The sequence below is a fragment of the Sminthopsis crassicaudata genome, chromosome 1 (assembly GCF_048593235.1).
Source record: "Sminthopsis crassicaudata isolate SCR6 chromosome 1, ASM4859323v1, whole genome shotgun sequence".
Classification (NCBI taxonomy): Eukaryota; Metazoa; Chordata; class Mammalia; order Dasyuromorphia; family Dasyuridae; genus Sminthopsis; species Sminthopsis crassicaudata.
This window is the reverse complement of record NC_133617.1, coordinates 478989363-479013131: the sequence shown is the minus strand read 5'-3', so window position 1 is coordinate 479013131 and position 23769 is coordinate 478989363. Positions and strand designations below refer to the sequence as shown.

The 23769-nt window shown below is 38.1% G+C and overlaps 1 protein-coding gene across 3 annotated transcripts in view; it reads left to right on the top strand.

The window, feature by feature from the left end:
- INTS1 (integrator complex subunit 1) overlaps positions 1-23769 on the top strand; it is a 45735-nt gene that overhangs the window by 6564 nt on the left and 15402 nt on the right. For 2 of the 3 annotated variants that reach the window (XM_074281129.1, XM_074281131.1), the window contains exons 6-30: positions 649-808; positions 1619-1724; positions 1965-2151; positions 2289-2434; positions 2537-2678; positions 3248-3424; positions 3804-3912; positions 5743-5863; positions 6881-6958; positions 7391-7548; positions 7901-7997; positions 9513-9604; positions 9895-9955; positions 10522-10719; positions 11175-11304; positions 11864-12280; positions 12890-13069; positions 13238-13342; positions 14732-14899; positions 15012-15123; positions 16635-16796; positions 18977-19123; positions 19748-19846; positions 20405-20529; positions 22123-22377. In XM_074281129.1, coding sequence (XP_074137230.1) covers positions 649-808; positions 1619-1724; positions 1965-2151; positions 2289-2434; positions 2537-2678; positions 3248-3424; positions 3804-3912; positions 5743-5863; positions 6881-6958; positions 7391-7548; positions 7901-7997; positions 9513-9604; positions 9895-9955; positions 10522-10719; positions 11175-11304; positions 11864-12280; positions 12890-13069; positions 13238-13342; positions 14732-14899; positions 15012-15123; positions 16635-16796; positions 18977-19123; positions 19748-19846; positions 20405-20529; positions 22123-22377 — 3732 coding nt within the window. The remainder of the gene's footprint in view (positions 1-648; positions 809-1618; positions 1725-1964; positions 2152-2288; positions 2435-2536; positions 2679-3247; positions 3425-3803; positions 3913-5742; positions 5864-6880; positions 6959-7390; positions 7549-7900; positions 7998-9512; positions 9605-9894; positions 9956-10521; positions 10720-11174; positions 11305-11863; positions 12281-12889; positions 13070-13237; positions 13343-14731; positions 14900-15011; positions 15124-16634; positions 16797-18976; positions 19124-19747; positions 19847-20404; positions 20530-22122; positions 22378-23769) is intronic. The other variant, XM_074281130.1, reaches the window with a different exon arrangement.

Below are 23769 nucleotides of genomic sequence, written 5' to 3'. Positions count from 1 at the left end.
TGGCAGGCCGCATAAATGTCCTCAGCAGGCCACATTTGGCCTACGGGCCGTAGTTTGAGAACCCCTGGCCTAGAATGCCATCTTTTATGCTTATTGATGTCCATCTTAAATGCCACTTCATTTTAGGAAATCAGACTTCGATTTCCTTATTAGTAATGATTGAATCTCACACAGCACTTGTACTTTCCATAGCATTGAATCTGAAAGGTGTTCAGTTAAAGCAGCTTCCTCATTTTCCATCTTATAGATGAGGAAAATGGCTGAAGAGTTTTAAGTGTCTTACCTCTGGTCACACAATGTTAAGTTGTAGAGGTGGAACTCAAACTCAGGTCCTCTGACTTCACACTCTGCAGTCTTCCATTATACCACACTGCTGCACTGTTTTTAGATTGTTCTCAATAGTTCTTGTACAGTGACATTTGAATCAGATCCTCTTGTCAGATTGTGAGCTCCATGAATGAGGATAGGAACTGCTTCCTCTATCCCTCCCTCCTCTGTTTCCCCAGCATCTAGCAGAAATCTTGGTTGGTTCTGCCTTTACTCCTAAAACAAAAGAGAAATTCAGGAGAATACTTAAATGATATGGAGCAAATTAAAAGTGTTCTCTCTTCAATCTGATTATTTTTCTGGTCTTGCCATCCTATCCAGGTTTACATTGAAGATTCCCTAGGGGAGCGGATCTGGGTGGATAGCCCTCACTGCAAGACTTTTGTTGATAATATCCAGACAGCATTTAACACCAAGATGCCTCCCAAAAGCATGTTGTTACAAGGAGAGATGGGGCGCAGTGGAGGAGACCTCAGTGCTGGTAAGGTGCCAGAAGAGACTAAAATTACTAAGAGAGTGAAAGTTAGTGATTGTATAGAAGCACTTCATCACCTCTAACTTGGTTTGATAATTCTCAATTCTTTAAGGTTCAGTTCAGTTATCCACCTCCATAAATCATTCCTTCACTGATGTACTCCTTTCCTACATCTCAAAACTCTCTCCTCCCTTCCCTTTGATCATAAAGTACTTTTCTTTCTGCTTAGTTTTTTTGTATAGAACTTTGTCTAAAGCTCTCCTTTGTCCCTGTCCCAGGTAGCATACTTTTTTCTTATTTTAAGAAATATTTTTTCTAATTATATGTAAATATTTATATATATATATGTATATATATATTTCAATTTTGAGTTCCAAATTCTCTTGCTTCCTTGAGAAGGCAAGCAATTTGATATAGAGTATATACATGCAGTCATGCAAAACATATTTCTGTATTTATGTTGTCAAAAAAAAGTGCAGATCAAAAAAAAAACAAAAACCAAGAAAAGTAAAAGTAAAAAAAGTGGGATAGCATACTTTTTGTGCACATGTAGCCTCCCATCATGTAGAAGGTATATTTCTCTAGTAGAAGATATATTCTTTAAGGGCAAGTCCTGTATCTTTAGTTTTGAATTTCTAGCACTTAATATGTACCCAGCTATATATCTATCTATCTCTATATCTGACACACAGTAGGGGCCAAAGAAAGAGGCCACAAACTTCTTTTTATAGAAAGTGCCGTGTGATCTAGGTGCTGAGGGTGCCTCAGAATTAAAGGTGAAGGAAGTTTGTATCATAAGAATCCGTGTCTATTTAGGTAACAGTCCTCATCCATCCCTTACTGAGGAAGAAGACAGTCAGACTGAACTGCTGATTGCAGAGGAGAAGTTGAGCCCAGAGCAAGAGGGACAGCTCATGCCCAGGTATGTGGAGGTTGATCACGATTGCTGCCTGTGAATCAGGAATAGAGACCAAAATGGTACAGATCAGGGGAGGGCTTGACCACTCCTTCTGAGAATAAGGAACATTTATTTCTCTGTTTGGTTAAGCTACTCTTAATTGAGCATTAAGAGTCTGTGAATCAGAGACCTTTCCTTACTTGATTGGAAGATAGGAAGAGTTAGACTTGAGTTGACAGGATTTCCTTCTCTCTTCTTCCTCAGGTATGAAGACCTTGCCGAGAGTGTGGAAGAGTATGTCCTTGACATGCTTCGGGACCAATTGAACCGTCGACAGCCTATGGACAATGTCTCTCGGAATCTCCTGCGGCTCCTAACTGCAACCTGTGGCTACAAAGAAGTGCGGCTAATGGCTGTGCAAAGGCTGGAGATGTGGCTGCAGAACCCTAAGGTGAGCAGTTTCTTTGGCTCAAGGGAAGGAATTTCCTTTGGAGTCCAGCATAGTCTTCACGTACATGAGGATCTGTATGTCGACCCAGAAAAGTCAGTGTGTCCTTCAATATTATTACTCATCTCTCATCTCTGTAGTTGACCAGGCCAGCCCAGGACCTATTGATGTCTGTTTGCATGAACTGTGGCACTCACGGTTCAGAGGACATGGAGGTCATTTCCAGCCTTATCAAAATCCGGCTCAAACCCAAAGTCCTCCTCAACCACTACATGCTCTGTGTCAGGTAAGAACCTTGAGAAGAGCATGTAAATATAGAGAAGTAAAATTTTGTCCTAGTAACATGTTCCTAGTAATCATTTACTTTGGTCTTTGGTTTTGTTTCCAGGGAACTACTAAATGCCCACAGGGATAATCTGGGCACTACAGTCAAGTTTGTGATTTTCAATGAACTCTCAAATGCAAGAAACCCAAACAACATGCAGATCTTGTATACTGTGCTGCAGCATAGTTCAGAGCTGGCCCCAAAGGTGCTCTTCGATAGCTTTCCTTGATGGTTGATTGTAGGTCATTTTCATTTCAGATGTAGCAAGTAGCAGCCTACAGGAGATCCAGCTTGTAATTAAGAGCAGAATCTTTAAACTAATTAATAAACTGTCAATAATTAAATACGGCAAGATAATTAGTTATATCATCTCAGGCTAGATTAATTTCCAGAGCCCTGACATTTGATTTTTGGTGTTATGACCTATTTGGCTGATGGTAACATTTATAGTAATGACTTGGATCTGTGGTTTTTTCCCTCTTGAGAATTACTTATAAAGGCTCTAGAAAAAGACCTGTTGGATGATTAATGTTATGTTGAAACAAAGCACTAAAGTAAAGCACTGATTCTGTGTAGATTATTGTAGTGATTATCATGTCAGTTTTCATATATGATCCTCTTTCATCTTTGGCAGTGTTAATATTTTAAGTAGAGTATAGACTATTTGGAACCTTCTGCATTTTACTGCCATAGATTTAATACTTGACTTTTAAAGACATTAGATTATGTATGATTTTAACAGGACCTTTACTTTGTTGATAATTTTGGTTGTAGTTCCTAGCAATGGTGTTCCAGGATTTGTTGACTAATAAAGATGATTACCTGAGAGCTTCCCGGGCCCTGCTTCGAGAGATAATCAAACAGACCAAGCATGAGATTAATTTCCAGGCATTTTGCCTGGGGCTTATGCAGGAACGCAAGGAACCACAATATCTAGAAATGGAATTCAAGGTATTTATATCTCGGAACCTTCTATGATTGAATACTACATTTCATGTACATTCTGATTTTTTTAGTCAGCTTCTTGGTGAAATTTGAATGAGGAACAGGCTTCTCATTTTCCTGGTGGCATTGGAATTCTTCTGCAACTTTCATTTATTTGATTCATGCAATATATTTCCCCCCTCATTTTACGTATATATTTCTCTACTATTTAAATCAATCTTCCCTTGCCTAACTCAGGAATTTATCCTATCATGTGACCTCTCTCCTTGTAGATACATTTCTTGATTATTTCTTGCCATATCATCTTAACAAGTTAAGCATGTAGAGAAAGTATTGGAAAGTAAAATATTAGACTCTTCTGATCTGAGTCATATTTTGGTTTTAGGAGCGCTTTGTTATCCACATAACTGACCTGCTGGCTGTATCCATGATGTTGGGCATAACTGCCCAAGTGAAGGAGGCTGGGATTGCATGGGATAAAGGAGAAAAGAAAAGTAAGTCCTGGAGAACTGACTTCTTTTGGAAACAAGGCTGATGACAAGAATGGGTGATGGGAAGTTTAAGAGTGGCAGTGGCAAGAGACTGAGGTGTGTGGAAAGCCTCCAAAACCCCTCCCCACCTTTAAGTAGTCAGCTGAGGGAACATTGTGGGGCCTTGTAGAGAAGAGTGCTAAAAACAGCAAGGAAGAAGATTTCTCTTTTTTTATTTCTATCAATATAATTAAGTGTTAACATAAGCATTTCAGCTTTGGATTCAGGGGCTGGCTGGCTAATTGGGAAATTATTTTCTTGGTTTCTTTTACTGTTCCTGTTTTGGTCATTGCGTTCTTTGTGAGTACTTCAGTGGAGTTTAGGAGACAAATGGAAAGGGTGTGGATGACATCTCAATCAGTTTGGCTATTGATTCTAATAGTAGCTTTAAGGAGAAATGTGTTATTTGATTATTCATAGATTTTAGTTGTTTAAAATTTGATGCTATTATTTTAATCTTTGGATCATGGAAAGTTTGAATTTGCAGGGGCCTCAAAGGCTCTCTAGTCCAGAGATGTCCAGACTATCTGTTTGGCCTTAGGCTGCCAGGGAGGCTGAACTAAATGTGCAAATGTTATTGAGAAATGTTTGGAAAAATAAAAACACAGCAAGACATAGATAAGGTTAATTTGTGCTTTTCTAAATTATTGTGCTGCCCATAGAGATCCTGTTGCTATAAGAGTTGATAACACTGATCTTAGTCTGGTTCTTTCATTTTCATGAATGAGCAAATGGAGGCTCAGCAATAGTGATCTTCTGTAATTTTAATATAGGGATAGAGAGAGGTGTTATGACCTATTTGGCTGATGGTAACATTTATAGTAGTGACTTGGATCTGTGGGTTTTTTTCCTCTTGAGAATTACTTATAAAGGCTCTAGAAAAAGACCTGTTGGGTGATTAATGTTATGTTGAAACTAAGCACTAAAGTAAAACACTGATTCTATGTAGGTTATAGTAATTATCATGTCAGTTTTTATATCTGATCCTCTTTCATCTTTGGCAGTGTAATATTTTAAGTAGAGAAGGCCTAGAAAGATCAGTCTACTTTATTTTTAACGTAGAGAGATAATATTAATTGGTTTAAAGACTGCTCTTAAAGAAATTCCCTCTACCAATGGAGGTTAGCACCTCCTTAGTGTATAGTTTTAGAGATAAGTTGCCTAGTACACTCACTGTAATGAGGTTAAATGACTTACAGCTAGTATGTGTCAAGACAGAACTTGAACTCAGGTCTTTTTGGCTCTGAGTCTTACTCTCTATTCACTATGCTTTGTCTTAATACAAGGAATGTTAATAGAGCAAAGGCTGAGCTTGCATTTTTATTTTATTTTATTTTATTTTTTTTTATTTTTTTTGCATTTAGAGCTTACTTGGATAAGTATCTACATTAGTTCATATTCAGTAATTGGAGGTGCTCTTCCAAACCAGCATCTTGGTTTGATGTATAACTGCTAGCTTCATGAAGCCTCATTCCTTAATGGTTTTTGGACTTTACTAATTTCATGATCAGAGTTGGTCATGATTTTCCCCAGTCAGACTTCATATAATGTACGAAGTCACATCTTATATCAGTCTAGATGCATTTATATATTATATGCCCCATTAGACTAATCTCCATGAAGGCGTGAGCTGTTTTATTCAAAGTTACTTCTCCCCCAGACACTAGAACAATGCCCTGTTCACTGTGGTTACTTAATAAATGTTTGCAAAGTTAAAGTAAATAACCATATATTGCTCTCTCCCCTTTTAAGCTAATGTGGAGTTGCATTTGAATATTTATTTGTCTTTTTCAGATCTAGAAGTGTTACGATCATTCCAGAACCAGATAGCTGCAATTCAGCGTGATGCTGTTTGGTGGCTCCACACTGTTGTCCCTTCTATCAGCAAACTGGCTCCCAAAGACTATGTACATTGGTATGAGTCTCTGATGATTTTCTTTCAACAATTGCCTTTGGAAAACAAAAACAACCACCTGCCTTAGGCCTTCTTTTTGTAGATTGTGTCTTCTTATCAGCAATTTGTAGCCTATGATGGGAGGTTCAAATTAGAGCAGCAGGAGCAAGTGGAGGGGTGACCATTGAGAGAACACTCTTCATTGATTGCTTCCATTTAGGAACTACTAGTGAAAATAAAGTTAAATGGTCCTTTCAAACTAAATGACAATACTATCACTATCAGTGGGAGGCTCATGTAGCTCTTTTTTTCAGTTTCAAAGGGAATGTTCTGTGTCTTGTTTGGAATTGTGTTTTATGACACTGATATCAAATGAAGCTTAGATATCAATTACTTGTCAGTAGTTATCATTTTGGGGTGGCACTATTAGGGACTGACTATGAGAAGCTCCAGAGCATCTTCCTACCCTTGAGGAGATTCTTGTTAAAGGCTTCATAGTAAACTGAAAAGTCTTCTGAAATCTTTAGGATAGAGTTCTTCATTCCATTTTGGGATGTGTAATGAAACTGGCCCTGGGACAGCTGGTGGCTCAATGTATAGAGCACTAGATCTGGAGTGTGGAAGAGCTGTGTTTAAATCTTGCTGTAGACACTAACTATGGGACTCCAGGCAATTCACCTCTTTCAATCTCAGTTTACTCATCTGTAAAATAGAGATGATAATTCCATCTGCCTCCTAAGGTTTTTGTAAAGCTCAAAAGAGAGTATTTTCCATCTTAAAGTACTATATTAATGTTAACTTCTTGGTACCACCAATGCAGGTCAGCATTTGCTCTTCAGTTTACAGTCCTGGAGAACTACATAAGACAGAGGTTAAATGATTCTTCATATCCAGAAGTGGGGTCTTGAACCTGGGTCTTCCTGAGTCCTTAGTCAGCTATCTATTTCTGCCAGTGTTGATAGAGCTCTAAAACTTAGGAAATGGCCTGTAATGATAGTTTCTTATATGTTGAATTTCTTTATTTCCTTCTCTGTGCAGCCTCCACAAAGTGCTGTTTACAGAACAGCCAGAAACTTACTACAAATGGGACAATTGGCCTCCAGAAAGTGACCGCAAGTAAGTTTTACTTTGTTTTTTCTAGCTTAAGACAATCTGTGGGACAGCTGTGGAATGTAGATTTCACTTGAACAGTTTTTAGAACTCTTTGATTCTAACTGGAATTCTCAACTTAAGTTCTTTAAAAATATATATATATATGCTCTTAAAATTTTTTTTTTCACTTAAGCATTTTTTTCTTCTTTTACACCCCCCATCCCTACCCTAAGAAAAAAGAAAAAAAAAATCCCTTATTACAGCTATGCTTAATTAAACAAATTTTCATAATGATTCTATTAAAAAATGCAAGCCTTATGAAGATAGCGTCCTAGGATTTGGGGGAATTCCCCAAATGGCGATAATTACCATTATCTCTTTGGCTTTGGGCAGTAGTTCCCACTGGTTTGAAAATTAAACTAAAACAGCAGTGACCTCTTCCTTCTCCAATTTCAGTTTTTTCCTCCGCCTCTGTTCAGAGGTTCCCATCTTAGAGGACACATTGATGCGTATCCTTGTGATTGGGCTGTCCAGGGAGCTCCCTCTGGGCCCTGCTGATGCCATGGAGCTTGCTGACCACTTGGTGAAGCGGGCTGCAGCAGTGCAGGCAGACGGTAAGGTTTTCTTAGGACTCTCACAAGGCTGCTTCTTTTGACTTATCAATAAAGCTGACCCCCTACTTGACATTTGTCTTTTTTACCCCACAGTTTTAGTCATCATTCTAGACATTGGTCTCCCCCACAATAGTTCTGTTTAATTTTTTACTTGTCTCTTTTGAAAAGGGTTAGGTGTAAATGTCCAAACCTTTTATCTAGCCCTTTTTATTTGCTAGGAAGTTTTACTCTGGGGGTGTTACTTATTGTCAGATTCCAACAAACTCTTATCTCAGACTATAAGGTGTAGGATTTCAAAGCAATTAATAATGCTTATTACATATATTTGAATAGGGTTTTCTTTTCTTCTCAGATGTGGAAGTCCTAAGGGTAGAGAGGATTCAGCTGATTGATGCTGTTTTGAACTTGTGCACATACCATCATCCAGAGAATATCCAGCTCCCTCCTGGGTAAGGTCAGAGGTCAGCCTCCAAGCTGAACATTTTTTTCTTTCTTCTTTTTTTTTTTTTATTATAATAAAAGAGGTATTTATTTTACATGAAATTGTTATATAATAACATAAGATGATGTTACTAAAAAAGCATCATAATTACCTAAAACCAGTCCTTTTCACCTTCTCCCTGCTTATAGAACTAAAAAAGGAAAGGAAAAAAACCTACATGTCAATGTCTGACAATGCTTTAAGTTATCTATTTGTAAGTTCACTTAAGATTTCATGACCTATTTTAATTCAGAAACATTGTTTGCTTGAAATATTAAAATTAGATGTGGCCTTATGTCCCAAGAGAACAATGTGTTTGAATATCAATTTATATCTGACTTTCAAAAAATACAAAAAGTGAAAGATTAGACAGATGCTTTAGATGTCAGGACTTTGAACAAGAAGTGCCAAGGTGAACATTTTTAAAGTAGAATATGTATCTTTATATCTGGCAAGCATAACCTTCTCTCCCAGGAGTACTTGCTTCTTAGAAAATGGAACATAAAAGGAGTAGGTGGTCAGTGACATCTTTTGCAAAAGTCACAGGACCTTTGTATTACTTCGTATTTATAGTGTGTGTGTTTTATTTACTTCTTAGCATACATCAATTTTCGTGTGTATTATGTGACATAAAGTACTTCAGTTTTCATATATTTTAATTAAGAACAATCCTTTTAGATTGTTCTTCAAAAGAAGATATCTGTGGAAGTAGTCTGACTTCATTCAGTAATTCAAATGGACAATTTTATGTTTGTGTTCCACTAAAAAACTTTAAACAATAATTTTGCCCAAATATGATATTCTACAAAAAACTATTAAAATATGACTAAAATTCTATTTATTGACTCAAATATTTATTGATCTTCTAAAATTTGTAGTGAATGTTGATCAAATTTGATAAATAGATAAAGGGTAAAAATTAGACTGAGTGAAGCCAGCAATTTTTAGCACTGGTCTACGAACCCATTTTGCAAGTAATGAATTCAAAATATAAAAATAAAGTATTCTTTGTAGCATTTCTTGAATGTTGTTCAATTGTTTTCAATTGTATCTGACTTCATGACCCAGTTTGGGGTTTTCTTGGCAAAGATACAGGAGTGGTTTGCCATTTCTTTCTCCAGTTCATTTTACAGAATGAAATTGAGGCAAAAAGGGTGAAGTGACTTGCCCAGGGTCTCATAGCAGGTGTCTGAAGCTAGATTTGAACTTAGGAAGATGAGTCTTTCTGACGCGAGGCTCAGCACCCTATTCACTGTTCCACCTAGCTGCCCATTCCAGGAAATGATAAGAGCAAAAAAAAAAAGTACATATCTAAAATCACTGTTTCAGAGTCCAGCATAAGACTGTGGGAACATTAGTAGTTTTCTCTTCAAGGTCCCAGGTTGCCTCTTTTTGCTATGGCCTATCTGACTATGTGCTAAATTTTGTATTTATTTTCAGAGCAGCTATATATTCTGATTGCTACTCTCCACTGTTATTTTAGATACAAGCCCCCAAATCTTGCTATTTCAACCCTTTACTGGAAGGCATGGCCTCTCCTGCTTGTAGTAGCTGCATTTAATCCTGAAAATATTGGTAAGCATACTTACTACTTTTTATGGTACAAAAAGCACTTCTTGGAATGTGGTGATTTTAAGTGCCAGTGTAGAATGTGGATTACAGTCTAACTTTTGGGGGATTATCTCTGAGGAGTGAGGACTAGGTGAAAAACTGAAACCAAATTATTGAATGTATGGAGGCCTGACCTCACTTTTTGAGCATTGACAGATGCCTGTTAGTTGATTTTATGGATAAACACCGTTAAAAAACAACCTGGTCTAGTGCTTCACCTGCCTGCTCCTTATTGCTGTGTATTTATCCTTTAGGTTTGGCAGCTTGGGAAGAATATCCTACTTTGAAGATGCTGATGGAAATGGTGATGACAAAGTAAGTTTTTCCCCTCTGTAGTTTATACTAGATCAAGATTAACCTTTTTTTGGTATCATGGACCCATTGGCAGTCTGGTAAAACCCATGGACCCCTTCTCAGAATAATGTTTTGAAATTAAAACACATAGATTTACAAAGGGAACTGATCATATTGAAGTTTTGAAAAGTTCATAGGCTCCCATGTTAAGAAAAATTCATGGTGTAAATCATGAGTTTTCAAATTCAGAAGTCCTCTTTGTACTCTATTTTCTTTTCTCCCTTTTAACTTGGTATTAATTATGGGGAAAGACACACAGAAGTTTAATGAAGTATTCTTGAATGACATTATTGAACCAGTAGTGGTGATAATAGTAAGTTTTTTGAAGTTGAAAAATCTTAGAAAAGATTTAGCTTTTGTTAGTGTTTTCATAGCTCTGTAGGGGCTTCTATGATGACAGCTCAAGCTGTGGCCAAGAAAGTGGTATCATTATGAGTTTTGACCCTTTTTGACCTTCAGTGCTGTCTAATGGGACTTATCATTTGACACAGGGTATGATAACAAGTTTCTTCTCATTTGGTCCCTAGTAATTACTCGTATCCTCCTTGTACCTTGACGGATGAGGAGACCCGGACTGAGATGATTAATCGAGAACTCCAGATTTCCCAGCGGGAAAAGCAGGAAATCCTGGCATTTGAGGGACATCTAGCAGCTGCATCCACCAAGCAAACAATCACTGAGAGCAGCAGCCTCCTTTTGTCTCAGCTTACCAGCTTGGATCCCCAGTAAGGCATTCTATCTGGGGTAGTTTTCCCGAGTCTTCATAAGAAATCCTTTTGCTTCCTACCTTTCCCCACTTCTAGGGTGCTCACTGCCTTCTCTCCTACCATTTAAGTGCATATCTGAAATTTTAGGTCTGATTACATGAATGAGCTGTGGATCTCTACTATCTCTATCCAGATGCCCTTTCCTTTACTCTAGATGGATTGTTTCCCCCCAGCTTCCCCCTTTTTAACAGAGCTTTATTGATATATTTTGCATTTATCATTTCCTATATATCTTTTGCTCTTCCAGAGAATCATTCCGTATTACAAATAATTTTTTTAGGAAAAAAAAAAGTACAAAAGAAGAAGAGAAGATCATTTAGCATATGGGTGGCTTGTTTTATCCCATATTGCGAAATATGGCATAGTGGTTTGTAATTGTGCAAAAGTTTGTTAATTCACCTTTTCTCTTGTAGGGGCTCCCCACGAAGACCCCCTCCTCACATCTTGGAGCAAGTGAAAGGACTTAATCAGTCCCTCCGCCTTGGTCATCTCCTGTGTAGGAGCAGAAACCCAGACTTTCTCCTTGACATCATTCAAAGACAGGTGAGTAAAAAGAGGTTTGATAGTGTTAGGCTAAAATGCTACAAGGATATTCAAGAATCGCTTTAAGTAGAGCTAGAAGGTAATGGAGAATTTGGACCAAAGGCATTTCGAAGGCAAATGCAGTTTGCTTTCAGTCTAGGGATGTGAAAGGTCTGTAGTGCTAACAGTAAAAGCTGAGTCACTTTGGTGTTCTTAAATATAATGGTGCTACACGTATGATTACATAAATACATAAATTATGTCTATACACCTACTAACTATACAAATGGACTATATTTGTATTAATGAAATAATAGATTTGTGAAGTATGTAGGGAATTATTTATCACAGAAAGCCTTTGTGGGAAGATTTGAGGCTTAAAGAACTAAAAGGCTTTGATACTATTTTCACTATTTAGCGGCAATTACTCAGTCTTGTACTTGAAAAAAAAATCTCATTTCTTTTTAATAGATTGTTTCACTTTGTAAACCACCTCATATCCTTTCTGACAGTGTGTGTATGTGTTCTGCAAAGAGAAGACAAATCTTTTAGTTAATGTTTTTCTCTTTTCCATCCATAGGCCTCTTCTCAATCCATGCCCTGGTTAGCAGATCTGGTTCAATCCAGTGAAGGTTCCTTGGATGTGTTGCCAGTACAGTGTCTGTGTGAGTTCCTGCTTCATGATGCTGCCGATGATGTCACCTCAGGGGAGGAAGAGGAGGAGGGAGAGAGCAAAGAGCAGAGGGCCAAAAAACGCCAGGTCAGTGCTCCCTCAGGCAGGAGCTCAGCTCTGAACCGAGTCTCTCCACTCCAATCTCATCAGAAGCAACCTCTCCTGTCTCTGCAGAGACAGCAGAAGCAGCGACAGCTGCTTGGCCGCCTGCAGGACTTGCTGCTAGGCCCTAAGGCTGATGAACAGACCACCTGTGAGGTGCTGGACTACTTCCTGCGTCGCCTTAGTTCCTCTCAAGTGGCCTCCAGGGTATTAGCCATGAAGGTAAAACTCGCATTGGAATACTAATTGGGAAAGGATTTTGTGGTCTTCAAAACATGTTATCCTGTCCTTTAGCAATATTAAAACTTTTATTCAATACCTTGCTAGGCAGATAATTTTAGCCATAATTGATAGTCTTGTAGGAGTCTTTACAATGATGTCTTAAAAATACTAAAAAAAAATTAAAAGCTTACTTTTATAGGAGTTAAAAACATTATTAAAATGAGAAAGGAAAGGCAAAATATAAAACGTTAAATTCACTTGTCTGGCATACCTACACTAGATGAGAACTGAAACATTTCATTTAAGATTGTCAAAATAGACCAGATTATCTTTATTTACTGGGAGTTTGATGGAAGGTTGGTGGTCCTTATTAAGGAAAATATATCCCAGACTACTAGTTTGATAGAAAATTGTTCTTTGTCTTTTAAAAAATCCCCCTATGGGTATGTAAAAAATAAACTATGTAAAATTATGACAGATTTCTGTTTCTCCAGAATCCTATTTGGAAATCATGCTATATCCAAACTGTTGTAAATATATTGTTTCTGGCAAAAGACATCAGACTTTCATGGAATCTCAGGCATGACTTTCTTATGTGTACACTTGCAGGGATTGTCCTTGGTGTTGTCAGAAGGTGGGCTTCGTGATGGAGAGGAGAAAGACCATCCCATGGAAGAAGACTCAGGTGACTCAGAAATGCTTCAGGGATACCAGTGGCTATTGAGAGATCTGCCACGATTACCACTGTTTGATAGTGTCAGAAACACAACAGCTCTGGCTCTGCAGCAGGTGAGAGTATGCAGAGGCATATCAAGGGAGGAAAGAGATGCCAGCTCCCTTTGAAGGTTGTATTGAACTAGGGTGGGATGCTAGTGGTGACCAGGGAGAACAGTAGTAGCTGTAGGATCAAGTTCCTTTTTTTGCCAATGGTTTCAAGGAAACCTATTCTTGCTCTAGGCTATCCACATGGAAACGGACCCACAGACCATTAGTGCCTACCTCGTGTACCTCTCCCAGCATGCCCCAGTGGAGGAACAGGGACAGCACAATGATCTTGCTTTGGTAAGCAGGGATTGAAAACATTTTATCATCAGTGAAATTTAGTCTTGTTCCAGAATAGGAGTGAATGTCTGTGAAGTTTTCTGTTGTCATGTCATGTTTGGAAATAACAGTGTTCAAAAAAAGTTATTTAGTTCTTGTACACACTTTGCCTGCAATTAGGATAAACTGCTGTGAGGTGAGCCGCGGTATCTTCAGTTTGTGAGGTGACAAGGCAAGCATGGTCACATAGGTTTCCCTACATTGTCACTATCTCCTGTACTTCAAGGATCTGTGATTTTATTGATGTGTATACTCCATCTCCTTGTAGCTGGCCACTTTGATCATGGGCCTTTCTAGATCTAGGTAGGTTGGTGCTGGACATCAGGCATGAAGTTCATAACCCATTCACTACTCAAAACCTGTCAGGCTTGTGTTGTAGAGACTTGCTAGAATTTGCATCTGGCTGACCTTGCTTTCATGGACACCTTACATGCCAGAGGAGGGAAGTGAGTGAGGGGAGGTAACTTGTACAAAAACAGATCCTTCACCACATATGGTATAGTGAATGAATGGGTAAGCTTTGTGGGGAGCATTCTAAACATGAGATCCCATCCCAAAAGATTATTTTGTATCAATGCCAATTACTGTAGGGTCATAGATCTGCAGTTAGAAGGGACTTCAGAAGTCATTATGTTGAATCATTTGAGAGTAGTTCAAACCTTTGGGTGCACCTAACTACTTCTTTATGTGACATAGAGCCTTACCACTTGAGGTTTTTCTCTCATTAACTTTGCCATAACTGGTTGTGTAATTTTGAGCAAGTCCCTATAACTTGGTTATTTCATTTCAAGTCCTTGGTGCAGCATTTAACTTTCATAGTTCTGGCAGTCACATTTATAGCCTTAAAACTTTATCTCATTCTTCTTGTCTTTCCTTTTCCATGATGGTATTTGTAGTTGCCATGTGTTAATATAAACTAGAGATTCTTATAGATCCCTTTGGCAATTTAGTGAAAACTCTGGAGGTTTCAGAATAATATTTTTAAATGCATAAAACAAAATACACAATATTATAAAGGAAACCAATTGTGGTTAGGTACAATTATTAAGGGATTTTTTTTTTTTTTTTTAACCAAGTACCATGGGTACCAGATTAAAAAACTCTGCATTAAACTCTTTTTATACCTCTATGATATCCCTGCTCTGTCCTGTTAGCTAATCAGACTTTTATTTCAGTATGTATAAGTACCCATGAGGGATACAAGAGAGAAGGCAAAGCTTTCTATGGTAATAGAAACCTAGCTGGGAGGGAGAAATTCTGCTGTCAGACCGAAAGGAAGATGAGCATGTATGGGGTAGATCAGATGGTTGCTGTCAAGAAGAATGTGCAAAGTTGTCTCTCTCCCCCCAGGATGTGGCCCGACTAATTGTTGAGCGCTCTACCATCATGTCCCACCTCTTTTCAAAACTTTCCTACAGCGCAGAGTCTGATGCAGTACTAGTGGCTCTGCTCTCTATCTTCTCACGCTATGTGAGGCGAATGCGCAAGAGCAAAGAGGGGGAGGAAGTGTATAGCTGGGTAAGTAATTGCCTCCTTGTGGGGTTGCTCTTTCGTCTTAATACTTCAGTCATAAAATGGGGGTGAGCTGGCTTCTCCTTTGGTCACTTGTCCTTCCTTTTTATCCCTCTAGTCAGAGTCCCAGGACCAGGTCTTTCTTCGATGGACCAGTGGAGAAACAGCCACTATGCATATACTTGTAGTCCATGCCATGGTCATTCTCTTGACACTGGGGCCTCCCCAAGGTGAGTTGGGATCTCTAGAGCTTTGCTTCCTACTTGAACCTTGAAAAGAAATAGAATAGGATCCTTGAGTTCTTGACATCCGTTTCTGAACAGTTAAAAGGCAATATTTGAGTCCCACATAGAAGACTAGAGTTCATTTGTAACTTGATGATGTCCACTTAACAATTTTATTTCTTTTGAAGTTTGATTGATTTTAGTTTATATCATTGTCTTCTATTATTTTTACTTACAAATTTTAATTCCCTTGGAGACCATCTCCTGAGCATTGGATTTTTTTCTTAATTGACCAAAGAGGTGGATCTAGCCCCTTCTCTCTGATCTTTGCTATGTGAATAAATTTGTAGATACAAAATGGGATCATGTGCCTAGAGTCTAAAAGAAATCATGCCACATAAATTACTATTGATTAGAGAAATGTAAATTAAAATAACTGATGTACCACCTCACGCCTCTGATTGGCTAAGATAACAGAAATAAATGATAAATGTTGGAGCAGACATGGGAAAACTGAGACACTAATGCATTGTTGGTAAAGTTGTGAAATGATCCAACCATTCTGAAGAGCAATCTGGAACTATATCCAAAGAGCTAGCAAACTGCATATCCTTTGACCCAGCACTACCATTTCTGGGTCTGTATCCTAAGAAATCATAAAAAAGGAGAAAGGACCCACATGTGCAAAAATTTTTGTGGTAGCAAAGAATTGGAAAAGGAGTGGATGCCCATCAATTGGGGAATAGATGAACAAGTTGAGGTACATGAAGGTAATAGAATGTTATTGTTCTATTAAAAATGTTGAACAGACTGATTACAGAAAGGTCTGGAAAGATTTCCATGAACTGATACTGAGCAAAACAAGCAGAACCAGGAATACATTGTACACAAAAACAGCAAGAATATGGAATGATCAACTATGAAAGGCTTGCTTCTTCTAGTTTGGTGATCCAAAGCAATCCCAATAGACTTTGGACAGAAAATGCTATCTGCAACCAGAGAAAGAACTAAAGAGACTGAATGTAAATCAACAAATGCTAATGTTCACTTTTTTTTTCTATTTTTTTTTTTCTCTCCAATGATTTTTCCCATTTGCTTTGATTTTTCTCCCCCAGCATAATTCATAGAACAATGTGTATTAAAAATAAATAAACTAAAAAAAGAAACAAAGTGAAAAAAAGTAAAATAAAGACAGAGTGGCAATTTTAGATGATAAATTTGTTGAAGATAGGGGCATGTCTTTGAAATCAATATAAGCAAGTACTTATATGGTATCATTTATATGCTGGCCTTGACATAAATATGGTTTCATTTTGGACTAGAAAAAAAATGTAGAAGATGATGGTTTCAATTAACATTTGTTTTTAAATTCCATCATGAACAAGATTGTTTAAAAACAAAGTAAAGCATTCATATCATGAAAAAAAAGACCCATGCGACAACTTCTGGTATAAAAGTGTAAATGTTTGTAATTGAATTAGACCATGATGCTTATTTTGTTGTGGCCTCTTTTGAAGCTGGAGATGCTGAATTCCATGCTTTACTGGACATATGGTTCCCAGAGAAGAAGCCCTTGCCAACTGCTTTCCTTGTGGATACATCTGAGGAAGCCCTGCTACTTCCTGACTGGCTGAAGCTTCGTATGATCCGCTCAGAGGTACCTCGCCTAGTGGATGCTGGTAAGTCAGACTCAGTTGCCCATCTTTGTCTCAGGAGCATTTCATTGGAAAGAGAGTAAATAATGGAGAGTTTCTAGGTATTAAATCTTGGATTCATTTGTGCTTTTTGATCCCTCTCAGATGCTATGTTTAAGAGGAAAAGGCTCTGAGAGACTTTAGGAATTGCCAGAATCTTGTCTTCCAGAAAATACACAGATTTAGTTTATGAATACAATTCATCACTTGATGGGCCATTCCTAGAGCTTTTTCACCTTGGGAATATTGAATAAAGTTAAATTTAGCTTTTTCTCTGTTGGACCACTGTTCCCAGGTTTTCTAAGAACTGTGAAAATCAGCATATACCTAAAAGAAATCAAGCTGCAGGCACAAAATCATTATAAACTTTTCCTTTTTCTTAACTCTTGATTAAATTGATTTTTTTAGGGATTGATTGATTGCTTTTCACTTTTAGAGGAATTTTGAGTACATACGTTAGATATATTTTGTTTTCTTGGATTAGTGATTTGAATAATTTCATAGAATCTGAGAGTTTGGGAAGGGATGTCAGAGTCATCTAGACCAAACCATTCCTAAACAGAATGACAAGTAGACACCTAGCTGCCACATGTCCTTTAGTGTCAGAGAACTCACTACCTTCTGAGAAAGCCCATTTCACATTTATCTAGCTCAAATTATTAGGAAAATATTTCTTATATTAGGCCAGCATCTTCGTTTTTGTAATTGGTCTTTGTGCTGCTTTCTGGGGCTAAAGAAAAACTGTTCTTCCCTTTTTTTACATGCCATATTTGAACATAGCATGTTCTCCTTAAATATTTTCTTCAGACTTGACATATCCTATACTTTCAGCCAAAACCTAGCATGATGTTTGTACCCATTTTGTCACCCCTCAGCTTTGGAAAGGAGTGAGCATGGTGAGCAGTTGTAGGAATTTTAGAAGTGAGTATGGATAATGACAGTGAAGGCCTTGCAGACAGATGACAATTTTGGTGAATTCATTATTTTTTGATCTTGGAGGAGCCACAATTGAAATTCTCATAAATTCTGTACAGAAAAACAAATAACCTAAGCAAGGTCCTATCCCAAAAGGAAGTTTTTGTTTTTCCAAAAACTAATAACTTTATTTAAAATGCTACTTTCAGGGCATTAGAACCAAAAGCAAGCCTGTAACATAGAGCAGTGGTTCTCAAACTTTTCTTCTCAGTATTTTTATACTATTAAAAATTAATGAGGATCTGTCCAAAGAATTTTTATTTATGTGGGTTATATTTATAGATATTTGCCATATTAGAATTAAAAATTAATTTTGAATTTGTAGACCCCCCTGAAAGGGTTTCAGATACTAAAATTCTCTGGACCACACTTGAGAACCATTAACCTAGAGGAACACTACCTGTGTCACAGTAATAGAGGAGGGGAGAAGGAAATAAGTATTTATATAGCATTTACTGTATGCCAGATACTGTACTAAGTGTTTTACAAATGTTTTATTTGAGAATGTGGGAACCAGGTGAAAGTAAATGGAAAATGAATATCCACTAACCTTGTAGGGAAACAGGAGTCACAAAAAAAGCATCATGTAACCAACAGGGTTATGAAGTGGAATATTTGGCTTGACTTTGATAAGGGGAATTAGAGGCTGGGTTTATAACCTACTTCTGGCATGGAAGTGATCCTGGATTCTTTGTAGTTATGCCAGCGAAGCATAAGTTTAGAAAGAGTTTCCTTTGCTCTGGAAATGCTTTAAGTATGGCCCTCAGCCCCTGAATATCTTCTGAGGAACCAATCTAGATAAGTTTGGAGAGGCTCATCACCTGAAGATTGGTTATCAGGTGATGAATTATTTTGGTCACAGAACTCATGAAACAACCAAAGGTTGCACACTATATCCGTAGAGAACACCCTGATGAAATTATGAACCTTTTAAAGTTTTGAAGTCTGTGAATTTAACTCTTGCCTCTGAAGCTACTTTTTTCTCCTCTTTACCTACCTTCCTGAGTCACTGCCCAGCTGCTACTAGTCACCAGAGGCAAGAAAGGCCTACGCTGTACAGATCGGGAAAAAAAACAATGCTTCCCCAACCTCTTTTTCTCCCTCTTATTTATACTTTACCCAGTCTCCCTTTTGTTCTGCTTCCAAATGTTCACCCTCCTCTGTTTGCTGAAGAAATCTGTTGATTCTAGCATTGCAGGATCTGGAGCCTCAGCAGCTGCTTCTCTTTGTTCAATCTTTTGGAATTCCTGTCTCCAGCATGAGTAAACTCCTGCAGTACTTGGACCAGGCTGTGTCTCATGATCCTCAGACCCTGGAGCAAAACATCATGGACAAGAGTAAGAGCTGCTTCACCTATATCCCATAGTCCAACCAAGGATCAATCAGTCAGGCAGTCAGTCAACTGTTTGCGGAACAATGAACAGGACACTGGGCACAGTAGGGGAGCCAAAGAGATCTGGAGGGTGAAGGTGCTGTCCTTAAAGAGCTTGTGGTCTAACTGGGGAGATAAAACTTACAAGAAGTAATTAGTGAATAATTAAGTGCTAATCTGTGTGGCACTGATTTTAAGTACAAAAGGAGTTCAAAAAAAGGAAGCAGGGTGAGTTGGAGTAGTTAGGCAAGGTTTGCAGAAGGAAAGTCTGGTCTCTGGAGCCTAAATTGCTATTATGATGCCAGATTGCCAGCTTCATTGGCCCAGCTGTTAGGTAAGCCAGACAGGTTAATGAGTGACACATTTGGGGCATAAGCTGTTGTGTCAATGTTATGTTTGATGCTCTGTCCCACTAGCTGAGGTTTTGCCAACAAAGATCTTGTAGCTCAGATGCTAGAGTCTTTGCAAATTTTTGGTGAACATTGCTGGAAACCAATCTTAGAGGAAGTTGTCTTTTAGCTTTGGTTTCTGTGGGAAAGAGCTATACTTTATGCTTGTATGTTTATATTGTTGACATTATGCTTTGCAGATTATATGGCTCATCTAGTGGAAGTTCAACATGAAAGAGGAGCCACAGGTGGCCAGACTTTCCACTCTCTGCTCACTGCCTCTTTGCCCTCTCGACGAGGTATGTTTCTGTATGCACAAGATAAAATCTAATTTCCTAAGCCTGATGTGAGCATCTTGAATGTGTTTTTTTTTTTTTGTTTGTTTGTTTGTTTGTTTTTAAATAGCTGTTCCTTTTGTTATCTTGAATTATTGAACTAGTGTCCCTGCTCCCTGATTAATATCTGTCCCTTGAGTGGACATCTGCCCCCTGATCCAAACTAGGACAAACACATGGGATACTAAGGGGTTTTACTCAGCACCCTGGAGTGGAGGCTGCTTGTGACTCGCCATCCTTCATCTAATTCATGTTTATACAGGATTTTATGGTTACAAAATATATTCACATTTGTTGTCTCATTTCATCCTTGTAAAAAATTTGCGAGATAGGTAGTGTAAATGTTTATCCCTATTTTACAGGTGAGACTTAAAAGAGATGAGTTAAAAGTAATTTGCCTGAGGTCACATAGCTGACTTTAAAATTCAATGTTCTTTTCATTATGGTTTTGGTTTCAAAACATTTCCTCTATCCTTAGAAACTGGTTGTCATTTTAACACCTTTGTTTTTATCTTCCTCCAGATAGTACAGATGCACCTAAACCAAAAACTAGTCCAGAACATTCACAGAGCCAAGGGAGGATTCGAGCCATCACTCAGATCCGGGTTCTGGGACCAGAGGATGACTTGGCCAGCATGTTCCTTCAGGTATTGGGACTAGATCAGTGAAAAGAGCAAAAGTCCCTTCTCTTCAGAAGGACAAGACGATAATGCATATTTTATCCTCTGACTCATTCCAATCATTTATTTTCCTGTATTACCAAGTCAGAGTCCTAATTTACTTAAAACTCAGAAGGCATATTCTTACTGTAGAGTTTGATTCAAAGCCTGCCAAGTAATTGTTACTCCTCAGCATGTCCAAAACAGAACTCATTATTTTCCCCCAAACTCTTTCCCATTCCCCTTCCCTATTATTATAGAGTGTTAGGATTACTAAGTGAGAACTCAGGTTGTCTCCAGGCAGTCGCTGTTAACTCTTGTCCAGAGAAGTGACTTCCCTTCCTGCAGAGAGCCCCGTCAAGCCTGATGCAATGCAGAGTCTTCTCTTTATCTCTGGGAGTCCTCTCTTTTATTCTCCCAGAGAATGGGCGTGGGATAATGCAAGGGCTTCTGGGAAGAACCACCTCAGCCAATGAGCCTGCTCCTTCCATCAAGTCAACCTGAGTTCTCACCTTGTAATTGTCCAACCTGAATTCTCACCTTGTCACTATCCAGACAACCTGAGTTCTCACTTAGTAATCCTAACATCAGAGGGCAACACCATCCTCCCAATTCCTTAGGCTTACAACCTAGGAGTCATCCTAGATTCCTCATTATCTTTCACCACCCATGTAAAAGGGATAAGGGGAGTAAAATAGATTCAGAATAAAAATTTCTCTCATTAATCTTTAAAGGATTATTAATAGAACTCAGGAAATTATTATCTGTTATGTTTGGGGACTGAAGGAAAAGAGAGAGAGGTATTTCTAATACCTCTAATTCTTTAGTTGATTATCTTTTTTATCTCTCTCTCTCTCTCTCTCTCTCTTTTTTTTTTTTGAGGCTGGGGTTAAGTGACTTGCCCAGGGTCACACAGCTAGGAAGTTAAGTGTCTGAGACCAGATTTGAACTCGGGTCCTCCTGAATTCAAGGCTGGTGCTCTATCCACTGTGCCACCTAGTTGCCCCTTTTTTATATCTATATAGTCATATTTTGCTCCAATGACAGTATTGCATCTATTTTGCAAACTGTTTAGTGTTCTCTGCCATGATTCCCTGCTTTAACTCCTGGATTTGTTTCCAAGAATTGATCATAATATGCTATTTTATTCCCCTTGTCCTTTTTACTTACTCTGTTGTTTTTGTATAAGATACATACTTGTAGAACCATAGTCTAGTTGTGGGTCTCATTTTACCAAGTCTTAGTGATGCCTGTGAGGTCAGTTTTGCTTCTTTTGTTTTAGAAGCCTTGGTTCACCTTGCTTATTACTCATTTTGTGCATTTATGTGCAAGTGTATTTTTTTGGAGATAGAACAACTTTGTAGAGTTTGATAAAAACTTAGGCTCATGAATGAATTATCATGGGCAGCCAAAATTGGTTTGGATAGGTTGAACCAAAGGCTTAAGGTGAATGAGGGAATTCAGCTCTAAGGCTAGAACATCTCCCAACCTCCCTGATATGCTGAAAGAAAGGAAGTATTTCCTAGCTTCATTCTCTTATTCCTTGCTCAAAAACTTTTCCTTCTCTCTTTTCTGTCTTAGCTCTTTACACTAAGTCCTGATCCTCGATGGCAGAATTCAAACCCTCGCCCTATTTCCCTGGCCCTCCAGCAAGCTTTGGGGCAGGAATTGGCAAAGGTCCGTCAGGGAAACCCTCAAGTGACAGGTATAGCAGTACGTCTCTTGCAGGCTTTGTCAGCCTTATTGAATTCCCCACACAGCGGGTCCTTGGTGATGTCAATGCATCGGAACCACTTCATTTCCTGCCCCTTGATACGGCAACTGTACCAATACCAGGTAAGCCTTTATGATTTCAGCAAGTTTTTTTTTTTTAAACATTTGTAACAATGCTTGGTCTTGGAACGTACCCTCTTGCTAAACTGAAGTAGCATACACAGATAACTATATTACATTTTAGGAAATGATTAGTACATTTTGCTGTTCAGCCATTTCAATTGTGTCCAACTCTTCATGACCCTGTTTGGGGTTTTCTTGAAAACGACATTGGACTGGTTTGCTATTTCCTTCTCCAGTTCATTTTACAAGTGAGGAAACTGAGGCAAACAGGGTCACACAGCTAGTAAGTGTTTTGAGGCCAGATTTTAATTTAGGAACATGAGTCTTTCAGACTCCAGGCTCAGCACTGTAGTCACTGCACCACCTAGCTGCCCTGATTAAGTGCCTTGGGAAGGAAAAACAATCACTTAAGATTCAGAAAGGGAAGAATCATGTGTCATTAGTATCAATAAAAGCTTTTTGAAAGGAGACAAGCTTTTAAGGGAAAGGAAAAGTCAGGTGAAGATGGAAGTACAGTATGGGGATGGCATGTGGAAAGACATGGAGTAGGGAAAATATAGGATTGAAATAAGGGAATAGCCAATAGTAGTGTGGTTGAAACATACAGTACATGGAAAGGAGTATTCTAAAATAAAGTTATGTATGTAAAGAAGGGAAGTTAATCCAGTTATTTAAATATTGGAGGATTGGCCTAGAAAATCAGACCATTCCAACTTTATCCTTCCTGTGGTTTTATGAAGCAACAGATATTAATTCTTTTAGGGTAAGTAACTTAAATAGTTATTAGGAAAATCAGAATCAGATCATGAGCATATGAAAAGGTATTAGCCCACAAGTTTTTGGAACAAAGAGATATTTAATCAATATAGAAAAATGAATTATTAAATGGAAATTTTGGTTCTTAATCATTTATTACCTTCCCCCTTTCTCTTCTCTTTGGTAACTTTCTCAGTCACTAAAATTAGTGACTGCATCTGAAACATCTTTTAAATTCATTATCTCTTATTTCCTTCCTCTATTCTTACTTTAACTTCAGGTCTTCGTTACTTTTCACTTAAAACATTTTGACAAGCTGACCTGTTTCTCTATCTCTAGTTTCTTTATTTACCAATCCATTCTACCCTCTATTGCTAGTTTAAATCATCCTAATGCACAGGTCATATCAATTTTCTGTTCCAAGTCTTCAGTGATTCTCCATTGCCTATTGAATAAAGCATGTGTTGGGTGCTAATCAGGTGTTCAAAGGCATCAATTATCTGGCCCCAGATGGTTTTTCTCACATCATCCCAGATTCTTACCTTTTAAATAATCTACACTCCTAACAAACTGTTACTGACCATTTTGTAGATATGTCCTGCCTTTTCTTGTCTCTGTGTTTTTGCTCACACTGTC